Genomic DNA, 11,515 nt, shown 5'->3' on the forward strand with positions numbered 1-11,515 from the left:
GGCCTTGCTGGCAGTGACAGCCCCACAGTGATGATAGAGGGGGAGCACTTTAGGGGGCCGCACCCTAGCAGCTCTCTCTGCCCTTCCTGCAGAGAAAAAAGAGTGCCGGCGGGACCACCGCCCACCGTGTGCTCAGGAGGCGCCCCGCAACATGGTGCACCCCAATGTGATCTGTGATGGCTGCAACGGGCCCGTGGTAGGAACCCGCTACAAGTGCAGCGTCTGTCCAGACTACGACTTGTGTAGCGTCTGTGAGGGAAAGGGCTTGCACCAGGGACACACCAAGCTCGCGTTCCCCAGCCCCTTCGGGCACCTGTCTGAGGTGAGCAGGCCCTCTGGGCAGGCCTGGGGTGGGCTCAGGGTGGCAGGAACCTTGACCCGCTCACTGCCTGCCCCTCTGCTAATTCCTCCCCCAGGGCTTCTCGCACAGCCGCTGGCTCCGGAAGCTGAAACACGGGCACTTCGGGTGGCCAGGATGGGAAATGGGCCCACCAGGAAACTGGAGCCCACGTCCACCTCGTGCAGGGGATGCCCGCCCTGGTCCCACGGCGGAATCAGGTGAGGCTTGCATTGGAACCGGCTTCTGAATGGTGACAGTAGTCAGGCAGCCTGTGCGCAGAGCCCTTGTGCAGAGCCTGTGTGCAAGGCAAGATACCTCCCCACCTTCCTGGTGTCCTACAATCGCACAAGAACCTGCAAAGTGGGGAGTATTCTCTGCATTTCCCAAACAGGGAAACTGAGGTGTGAGTGCCTGAAGCCACAAATTGACCTGCATAGCCCTTCCCCCTCAGGAGGCTGCCCTGTCCAGGTGCCGTGAGGTGCAGGCAGGGAGGCCCTTCCAGCCCAGAGTTTCTGATGCACTTTGTTCTCTTTTGTGATGGTTGTCGAAGATCAGAGCCCAAGTTTCTCTAGTCCTTTTAAACATAGTTGTAAGTTAAAGACTTACCCTTAGCTTTGTAGTCTAGATTTTTGGATTCTGATTTTATTAATGTTACTGTGTCCTGTGAATCGCCCCACCCTCTGGGACAAAGATGGGGATGTTTGCTTGACTTTGAGTAAATATTTACTCAAGGATGTGATCAATATTCACAGTGTACCGAGCCTGAGCCTGTGTGGGGTTGCTGAGCACCAGGGTCGCAGATGAGGGGGAACGGCGTGCGAGAGAGGAGAGGCTCTCGGTGCAGGGCCAGGGGGTGCAGAGTGGGAGGGAGGAGAAGGGGGATGCTGAGTGGGCCCCTGGACAAGGCGTCTGGGTTAAAGGTCACCCAGGAACACAGGGACCTTGGCAAGAAGGTGACAGGTATCCAAGGCATTAAAGATATCTTTATCTTATCTTTGTAAAAATCAAAGCTGCTGGTCCATCGGAGGATCCCAGTGTGAATTTCCTGAAGAACGTGGGGGAGAGCGTGGCAGCCGCCCTTAGCCCTCTGGGTGAGTGCGCCTCCTTGCCCAGCGCTTGCCTAACTCAGCCTGCACTTTGTCACTTTCACCGGGAATACCGCAGAGAAATGGGTAATTGACATGCCCTTGACACTGGTGAGGGTTTGTTGCCTCAAGTCAACCTTTACTAAATCCTGGACCACAGGCAACTCACTCACGGTTGAATTCCCTGACAGAATTCTCAAGCTTTCTACATGGAGTGAAGTAGAATCAGCATTTGGTTGGGACAGTCCCAGTGAGGCAGGGTTACCAGGGTCTGGCTGTAGGGCTTGCCTGTCACCTCTGACTGGCCTCCTTTGGGTGAACAATAGTCTGCATTTTCCCCTAAGCCAGGCCTTGGGATTTGGACTTTTGAGGACCTGGGTAGTAGTAGAGATGCTATTTATCTTTTCCTTCTTTTAGTTTACAACCCCCAAACCTTTCCAGTGCTTCTGGGCGCTGGGCCTGCATCAGAGCGGGGAGAAGGTGGAGGCAGGTACTCTGGGTGACAGCCAGTTCTGGTGCCTCAGGTTGCACAGTGGGTCTGCTGGGGTGGGCAAACCCCAATGTGTACCCCCAGAGTGGTGCCACCTGACCGCAGGCATGAGCTCAGGCTCTGAGACCCCTCCCCGCTGGGCTTTAGAAAGTGCTTGTGTCTGGCTAAGGGTCTGGGGTGGGTGCTGCAGGGTTAGGCACGCGGCAGTAAGAATCAGTGAATGAAGCCAACTTCTAGTTCAAGATGACGGTGGATCCGTGATGGCAGATGGATCGCTGGGACACTTGCATCTCTCTAGAAGAGTGAGCTTGTTTTTGCGACTGCAGTGGCAGGCTGTGTCAGCCTGTCCAAAGGTTGTGTTCAGTGTCTGAGAGAATGCTGCCAGGAGGGGCATCCGAACCCTGCCTGCTGCCTCCTGTGGCTACAGGGCATGACTGCCATCTGCTCCAACTCTGCTCATTCCAGGTTTTTTTTTTTTTTTTTTTTTTTGCTCTGTCGCCGAGGCTGGAGTGCAGTGGCGCGATCTCTGCTCACTGCAACCTCCACCTCCTGGGTTCAAGCGATTCCCCTGCTTCAGCCTCCTGGGTAACTGGGATTACAGGTACCCACCACCACGCCCAGCTAATTTTTGTATTTTTTTTGGTAGAGACGGGGTTTCGCCACATTGGCCAGGCTGGTCTTGACTCCTGACCTCGTGATCCACCCGCCTTGGGCTCCCAAAGTGCTGGGATTACAGGCGTGAGCCACTGCACCCGGCCGTGCTCATTCCACTTTGAGGCAGCAGTGACATCTTGGCATTGCTGCTGTACTAAACAGCCCAAACACATATGGCTTCTGTACTAGAGTTTAGAGGCGAAGTCAGAGAATAGGAAAGAAGAATCGCTATTCTGGTTTTTTTGTTTGTTTTTTGAGATGGAGTTTTGCCCTTGTAGCCCAGGCTGGAGTGCAATGATGTGATCTCGGCTCGCTGCAACCTCCGCCTCCTGGGTTCAAGCGATTCTCCTGCCTCAGCCTCCAGAGTAGCTGGGATTACAGATGCCCGCCACCACGCCAGGCTAATTTTTGTATTTTTAGTAGAGACGGGGTGTCACTATGTTGGCCAGGCTGGTCTCGAACTCCTGACCTCGTGATCCACCCGCCTCGGCCTCCCAAAGTGCTGGGATTACCGGTGTGAGCCACCGTGCCCAGCCTAGAATCAGTATTCTTAATGCCTTCGAAGGAGGGTAGAACAGTGGAGCACTGAGATCATGACTGAGAGATAGGCTGTGCCTCAATCCTGCAACTCACTCTGGGCATAGTAAAGGTCAGAAAAATTGCAGGTGAATTTGGAGGTTCGAACAAGAGTCCTTCACTCAAAGAACAAAGGAGGAGACATCCTGGGAAGTCACAGAAGCAAGTGTAGGTTCAGGTGGAGACTTTAAGAGAGTGCAGATCCCCAGACCTTACCTGTTTTGATTGTGGTAAGTGGGTGTTGGTGGGGCCTGGGATCTGTCTGGGAGGCTGCCCAGGTGCTTGGGGTCACACTGTCTCAAGACCCGCCTGTGCTGGTGCAGCATCTCGGCGTCAGAACTGAACTGGACGCCCCACTTGGCACAGACAGGAATTATCTTGCAAGTGCTCAGATGTCTTTGAGCACTAAAAGCTAAAGGCTTAAAGTGGGTAGAATTGCTTTCTCCTAACCAGGGAGGAGCCTGCGGCTCTACAAACAAGGAAGATTTTAGTAAAATAGACTGAGAGGTTTCAGCTGAGGAGAGCCAGTCGCAGAGTGACTTAGACTGTTACAGAAGTTAGGGCTAGTTTCTTTCCTTTCTTTATGAAGAACTATAAGCCGCATGACTCAGGTTAACTGCCTAGAAGGGACTGTTCCCAGAGCAGGGCCCAAAGGGGAACGAGTCAACAGCCGCCTCCCAGTGGCAGTGTGTGTGGGGTAAGCGGCGGCTTTCATGTGAAGTGCCAAGGCCTTTTGGTGGGGCGGTGAGAACCCGCTGAGGGAGCCACCACTGGGACCCAGGCTACTCCTGGCTGGGAGGCTGCAGGCCCCGAGATGCATTGACATGAAGCCACAGGGCCCCTCCTGGCCACGATATCTTTGATAAACACACCCACACGCCGAGGCTTTATGGGGCAGCAGGGCACGAAGCATCATCCACCTTTTTTTTTTTTTTTTTTTTTTAAAGTGAAAGCAAGTTTCTTAAGAAAGTAAAGGAATACAAGAATGGCTACTCCATAGGCAGTCTTCTTATAAGCCCTGAAATTTCAGGCTTTCATCATCAAGTTGGAGAAATCCTAATTCTGTAATTTCTCTGATCTGTTTACAGACAAGTCTCATTACTCACCCATTTAAAAAGCATGTGGGTGTTGATTGTACTGTTCTTTCAACTTTTCTGTTTGTTTCAACCTTTTTTTTTCTTTTTTTTTTTTGAGACAGACTTTTGCTCTTGTTGCCTAGGCTGGAGTGCAATGGTGCAATCTTGGCTCATTGCAACCTCCGCCTCTGGGTTCAAGCGATTCTCATGCCTCAGCCTCCTGAGTAGCTGGGATTACGGGCATGCGCCACCACACTCAGCTAATTTTGTATTTCTACTAGAGACGGGGTTTCTCCACGTTGGTCAGGCTGGTCTCGAACTCCTGACCTCAGGTGATCCGCCCGCCTTGGCCTCCCAAAGTGCTGGGATTACAGGCATGAGCCACTGTGCCCGGCAGCTTCAACCTTTTCATAATCACACGTTGGGAAGAATAAAGGAGAAAAACAATTTATAGATGGAGGTACTTGTAGTTAAGCCTGCTTTTACCTCTGCTTCCCGCTTACACTCTACTGAAATAACAGGAAAGGGCTTACACAAAAAAGAAAACACCATAGACAAAGAAAGACCAAGATGTGATTAGATTTTGGAAGATGGAAATGGAGGGAGGATGGCAACCTGCTGAGGGAAGCTTCAGAAATCTGTGTGCCAGAACAGGGCATCCTGGTGAGAAGCAAGACCATCTGTTCAGGTACCAGGAAAGGCAAGAGGTGGGAGTGATGGGGGACAGGAACAAGGGGGGAGGGTTGAGAACCTCTAGTAAGTGTCAGAGACTTCAGGGCCCACTTGACCAGATGACAGCTCTTGCCAACAACTGAAGGAGACCTCATGTTTAATTCCAAGAGCACCTGACCCAGGGAAGCTTCAGCATGGGATAGCAGAGACACAGGGCAGGGTGCGGCACCAGCCTGAAACTGGACATCCTGAATGAGCAATGGGCCCAGCAGTCAGTTCCCTGGCCAGGCAGGAGATGGGGAGTCCCTGCTGAGGGAGGCTGAATGCCCCCAGAGAAGCGTCCTACAGCTCCTGCCTGCCAGGCCCCCAGTCACCCTGCAGAGGAGAAGTTGGTGATGGCGCTGGCCTCACAGAAGGCTTCCTATCAACCTTTTCTTAGTGTTTCAGTGGGATCAGACAGCCTTGGATCACCAGCCATCTGAGGAAAGGCCCCACACATGGGAGAAAAGGGCTTAAAGGGAAAAGAATGTTAATGCCCTCAGTGAGATACAAAAGAGTATTGTCTGTGTGAAAAAGGAACAGGATACTATAAAAAGGATAACAAAGGGAATAGAATAAGAAAGTTCTTGAAATTAAAAAATGTAAATAGAAAAAAAACTTCAAAAGAAGGCTTAGATTCTAATATTATCTCAAGGAGATATTCCAAAAGCAGAACAGAGATAGAAGGAGAGAAAAAACTAGTGTAGGAACAAGTCTAGAAGCCCCATATAGGATGAGTAGGAATTCCAGAAAGAATAGAAAACTGAAAGGAGGAAATGAACATGGAATGCAAGGTAGTTTCTTGGCGCCAGGCACGGTGGCTCATGCCTGTAATCCCAACACTTTGGGAGACCAAGGCGGGCAGATAACTTGAGCTCACGAGTTTGAGACCAGCCTTGGCAACATAGGGAGACACCGTTCCCCTCTCCCTGTGTCTACAAACACTACAAACATTAGCTGGGCCTGGAGTTGTGTACTTATGGCCCCAGCTACTCGGGAGGCTGAGGTTGGGGATGGCTTGAGCCTGGGAGGCAGAGGGTGCAACAAGCCTAGATTGTACCACTGCACTCCATCCTGGGCAACAGAACAGACCTTGTCTCAAAACAAAAAAACAACAGAAAACAAAAAAAATGCAAGATAGTTTCTTGGCAATGAGGACCTTATCTTCTAGATTGAAAGCGGCCCTGACAATGACTGAGAAAGACCCCACAGCAAAGCTTATCGCTGTCCAGCGTCAGAACCCTGAGGATAAAGAGGGGCTTCTAAAATTTTAGGTTATTGTAAATACTTGGGAATACAAAGAGCAAACAATCATGAAAAGCTAGGAGACAGTGGAACAACTGATGACTCAAAAAAATCAGTTAAAGCTGGGCGTGGTGGCTCAAGCCTGTAATCCCAGCACTTTGGGAGGCCGAGACGGGCGGATCACGAGGTCAGGAGATCAAGACCATCCTGGCTAACACGGTGAAACCCTGTCTCTACTAAAAAATACAAAAAAACTAGCCAGGCCTAGTGGCGGGCGTCTGTAGTCCCAGCTACTCGGGAGGCTGAGGCAGGAGAATGGCGGGAACCCGGGAGGCGGAGCTTGCAGTGAGCTGAGATCCGGCCACTGCACTCCAGCCTGGGCGACAGAGTGAGACTCCGTGTCAAAAAAAAAAAAAAAGTTAAAAAGGCTTTTCAGCCTATAATTCTCTTGTTTGTGAAACGGTCTGTCAACTGGGTTGGAGTGCAATGGTACAGCTGTCTTGATCTCGTGGGCTCAAGTGATCCTTCTGCTTCAGCCTCCCAAGTAGCTGGAACTACAGGCATGTGCCACTGTACCTAGATTTTTTTTTTTCTTTTTTCTTTTTTTTTTTTTTTTTTTTTTTTACCCCCCCAAGTCGGAGTCTTGCTGTCGCCCAGGCTGGAGTGCGGTGATGTGATTTCAGCTCACTGCAATTTCCACCTCCTGGGTTCAAGCAGTTTTCTGCCTCAGCCTCCCGAGTAGCTGGAATGACAGGCATCCGCCGCCACGCCTGGCTAATTTTTATATTTTCAGTAAAGATGGGGTTTCACCATCTTGGCCAGGCTGGTCTTGAACTCCTGACCTCATGATCCACCTGCCTTGGCCTCCCAAAGTGCTGGGATTACAGGCGTGAGCCACCACGCCCAGCCCTGTGCCCAGCTGTTTTAAAAACATTTTGTAGAGATGGGGTCTTGCCATGCTGCCCAGGCCGACTTTGAACTCCTGGGCTCAAGAGATCTCCCACGTTGTTCTCCCAAAGTGTTAGGATTACGTGCGTGAGCCACTGTGCCTGGTCCAGCCTAGAGTTCTATAACCATCTAAAACAATCAAGTATCAGGGCAGAACAAAGTTACTTTCTGGTATACAGTCTTAATTATTTTAACCTTGGTTTGAACCACATGAAGAGATAAACCCGAAATGAAGCACAGAGCTATTAGGAAACAGGGGACCTAATAGGACAGAGGGTGAAAGTAAAGGTGGTCACAGCAGTGCAGCAGAGCCTCTGCCCAGAGAGCCGCCAGTCCTGGCTGGAACAGGAGGCTGCACAGCCGGGGACACTCTCTATGGAAAACACCAGAACCAGTGGGGCCTCGGATCCACTTCACCCTCTGAGCAATAGTCTGTAGTTTGTAGAAAACTATGGAGATGCTGTGGGGAGAACATGGGGAAAGTCAGCAAATGAAAAGAGAAGGCAGGTTGGGTGCGGTGGCTCATGTCGGTAATCCCAGCATGTTGGGGGGCGGATCACCTGAGGTCAGGAGTTCAAGACCAGCCTGGCCAACATGGTGAAACCCCGTCTCTACAGTAAAAATATAAAAGTTAGCTGGGCATGGTAGCATGTGCCTGTAGTCCCAGCTACTCTGGAGGCTGAGGCAGGAGAATCACTTGTACCCGGTGGGCGGAGGTTGCAGTGAGCCGAGAGATTGCGCCACTGCACTCCAGCCTGGGCGTCAGAGCGAGACTCCGTCTAAAAAAAAGAGAAGCCGTCATCAGTGGTAGGAAAACAAAAAGCTATGCAAGGAAATAGTCTGCCCCTTGACCCAGCAAAGAACATTTAGATAGAGGTACTAGCTGAAACACTGAATGTTCTTTTAACAAAAAACTGAGTCTTGGAAAGGGTAGTGGAAGGAGAGGCAGATACTGGTCTAGAGTAGGAAATGCACAGATGTGAACTCGATCATCAGGTGAGAGCAGCATGAGCTGAAAGGGTGCAGGGAGGCTTTGGGGAGTGGGATGGGAGCAGTGTGTGCACCACAGCCTTTGACAACCGGTGACTCTAAGCTGTGGGCATGGAGACTTTTGACACTATTTAATTTCAGAATAGTGCAGGTGATTCTTTCCTCTGTCCTTGGTGAGTTACGTGAGCCTGGAGGTGTGCAGGCTCCCTGCGCTGCCACGTCGGGCCCCATGCCTCGCCTGCATGGCCTGTCCACTCCGAGCGGAGCCCAGCGTTTAGGTGCGTGTTATGTCATCACCCAAAGCCTCTGTGTGCAAGTGTCATGAGGCACACACAGCCTTCCATCACTGTGGCTGGAGGTGCCCGCCACATGCAGTGTTGGCTCCCCCGTACTTAGGGCTTGGCCCTACCTGCTGTGTAGCCCATACCCTGCATGGTTAGAAAAAACAAGGTCTCTTTGACTTTCTGGCTTAGAAGCTGACCTTAGATGCTAGCTGAGGTTAATGTTTTACTGAATTGGAGAAAGAGAAAGCTCCAGTATCGCGGGCACACCGAGAATGTTTCCAGAAGCCACAGAAATTTGTAGCTGGGATATTGGGAGAAGCCTCGGACTCACACGTTTGCATCGTCTAGTCCCATACTAACTGTGTGATTCCGGGGTCAAGCTGGGTAGGAGAACCTAGCCCCTGCATCCACACACTGAGTGCCGCCATCCACACCCTCACCTGCTTGTGTGGACTGAACGTGAGATCTTCATGAGTCTGTAGTCCCCACAGGCCACACTCCTGCTCGCAGCTGCCTCCTTGGGGGAGTGTCACAGCTTTCTCTCTCCTCCTTGGCCTCTAGGCATTGAAGTGGATATTGACGTGGAGCACGGCGGGAAAAGAAGCCGCCTGACCCCTGCCTCTCCAGAGAGTTCCAGCACAGAGGAGAAGAACAGCTCACAGCCAAGCAGCTGCTGCTCTGACCCCAGCAAGCCGGGTGGGAATGTTGAGGGCGCCACGCAGTCTCTGGCAGAGCAGATGAGAAAGATCGCCTTGGAGTCCGAGGGGCGGCCTGAGGCAAGCCTGTGCCCCTCCCACCACCTGGGACCTCGGGCAGCCTAGCGATTTGTAGCTGCACCTCCGCCTCATCCTCAGCACTTATGCAGCCACTTATGAAACCTGAGGGAGCTGCTGCTGCTGCAGTGATGTCTGTGCCATTAAAGTCACTCTGGGAACCTGCTAGAACTTTGTAGTTACTTGGTCTTTGTGAGTGGCTCACTGATCCCCGTAGCCCCCTGCAGCCTTAAACACATGTGTGCGTGCACGCTCCCCGACTGTTTGCCAGGAGTCAGTGCCATGGTCAGGCTTGGCCTGTTGCGCGTGTCTCTTGTATGCTCATGGTGAGTTCTGTTTCAGGAACAGATGGAGTCTGATAACTGCTCAGGAGGAGACGATGACTGGACCCATTTGTCTTCAAAAGAAGTGGACCCGTCCACAGGTGAACTCCAGTCCCTACAGATGCCAGAATCCGAAGGGCCAAGCTCTCTGGACCCCTCCCAGGAGGGACCCACAGGGCTGAAGGAAGCTGCCTTGTACCCGCATCTCCCACCAGGCAAGTGAACCAAGAGTTCTGTGTTCAGTCCTACCTTTCCCTTCAGAGCATCCTGCCCCCCGATTCCAGCGACACAAACAGGATGGGACGTTCTCCACTGCAGGGCTTGTCTGTAGGTGTGGGAGGTTAGGAGTTGGTTTTGTCCTCTTACGTCTACCCTGAGCAGCAGTGAGTAAGCTCTGCTAATGCAGGAGTTCTAAAAATGTTTTTCTTTAAGCAAACTCCAGAGCCAGGAATATTAATTGTAGGAGTTTCTAAAACTTAACATGCAGACCAGGAATTAAGGTAGGTGTGACACAGAGAGGGGGCAGCACTGGGTGTGTCCCTACTACTCACACTGGGCTCAGACCTCTTCAGTGTCTCCTCAGGGAGTGCTGGTCTGAGTGGGGGTCATAGCCAAGATCCCTGGAAGAGCCAGGCAGAAGCCACCGTTGAAGTGGATGGTGTGGAAGGCAGCGGTGGGGGGTGGGGACAGCTGACAGAGACTCCTCATTGTCACTGCAGCCGTGTGTGTGTAAACCAAGGTCTGTGCACAACCTGCTGTGCGCTGCCAGTGTGTCTTCTCTGCCTTAGGGCAGGGGATGGCGAGCTATGGCCTATGGGCCAAGAGTAGTTCTTGTATTTTTCAATCAAAAGATGTGACAGTTAGAGGAAATGCGTATTTCAGTGTCCAGCGATAGTTTTGTTTACATACCACCTGGCTGCCTTGTGTCACAGTGGCAGAGTTGAACAGTGTGAAAAAGACTGGTTGGCCCTTTACAGGGAAAGCAGGTCCACTGTGGCCTGTGAGGGCCAGAGCTCTGGGCACTCGGACACTGGCAGGCCTTGGTCCCGCTGGCCAAGGCAGGAGGGTGTGTGTTTCGGGTCACTCACAGGGCTCAGCATCACTCCTCATGGCTTCCTTACTGTTTTGGCAGAGGCTGACCCGCGGCTGATTGAGTCCCTCTCCCAGATGCTGTCCATGGGCTTCTCTGACGAAGGCGGCTGGCTCACCAGGCTCCTGCAGACCAAGAATTACGACATCGGGGCGGCTCTGGACACCATCCAGTATTCAAAGCACTCCCCGCCATTGTGACCGCTTTTACCCACCTCTTCTGTGTCCCCCTCTTCTGTCTCGTAGCTGTTAAGCTAGTGTAGAATTGCAGGTCTCTGTACGGGCCAGTTTCTCTGCCGCCTTCCAGGATCAGGGGATCAGGGGTTAGGGTGGAAGAAGCCATTTAGGGCAGCAAAACAAGTGACATGAGGGGAGGGTCCCCGTGTGTGTGATGTCTGAGAAGCAAGACTGGTCTCCTGGGTGCTCTGGTTCCCTGCAGCAGGGCTGGGCCTGCGAGACCTGAGGCTCACCGCAGTGCTCCTGGCCCCTCCCTGCAGGGGCCACATTAGCAGCCCAGACATAGCTTGCCTAATGGCCTTCCACTTTCTCTTTTTAAATGACTCGGAGGTCCCTGACATTTAGTTGATTTTCTGCTAGAGACCTGGTACGCTCTGATTTTAGATAAAGGATGCCTAGGTGTTGTTGGCGGGTAAGCAGGGGAGGCGGCTGTCCTGGCACAGGCAGTGGGGAGGCCGGGGCAGCCAGTGTGGTGGGCTTCCTGCTGGGACTGAGAAGGCTCATGCAGGGCATCCGTAATGTTGGTTTCGCTGAGAGCTGCCTCCTGGTCTCTCCACCACTGTAGTTCTCTCATTGCCAAACCATCAGCTGCTTTTAAAATAAGATCTCTTTGTAGCCATCCTGTTACGTTTGTAAACGATCTAATTAAATGGCATCAGCACTTTAACCAATGACATTTGCATAGAGAGAAATG

General features: G+C 52.1%; 1 protein-coding gene across 11 annotated transcripts in view; it reads left to right on the forward strand.

Annotated features, from left to right (window-relative positions):
- SQSTM1 (sequestosome 1) overlaps window positions 1-11,492 on the forward strand; it is a 39,126-nt gene extending 27,634 nt beyond the window's left edge. For 7 of the 11 annotated variants that reach the window (XM_015452371.3, XM_015452372.3, XM_065545960.1 and 4 more), the window contains 6 exons: window positions 93-322; window positions 417-558; window positions 1,351-1,431; window positions 8,961-9,175; window positions 9,515-9,710; window positions 10,628-11,492. In XM_015452371.3, the coding sequence (XP_015307857.3) occupies window positions 93-322; window positions 417-558; window positions 1,351-1,431; window positions 8,961-9,175; window positions 9,515-9,710; window positions 10,628-10,785 (1,022 nt within the window). In that variant the 3' untranslated portion in view covers window positions 10,786-11,492. The remainder of the gene's footprint in view (window positions 1-92; window positions 323-416; window positions 559-1,350; window positions 1,432-8,960; window positions 9,176-9,514; window positions 9,711-10,627) is intronic. The other 4 variants (XM_073995027.1, XM_073995028.1, XM_073995026.1 and 1 more) reach the window with 1 other exon arrangement.
- The last annotated feature ends 23 nt before the right edge of the window (window positions 11,493-11,515 follow it).

This window comes from Macaca fascicularis, chromosome 6 (assembly GCF_037993035.2).
Source record: "Macaca fascicularis isolate 582-1 chromosome 6, T2T-MFA8v1.1".
In the NCBI taxonomy this organism is placed as follows: domain Eukaryota; kingdom Metazoa; phylum Chordata; class Mammalia; order Primates; family Cercopithecidae; genus Macaca; species Macaca fascicularis.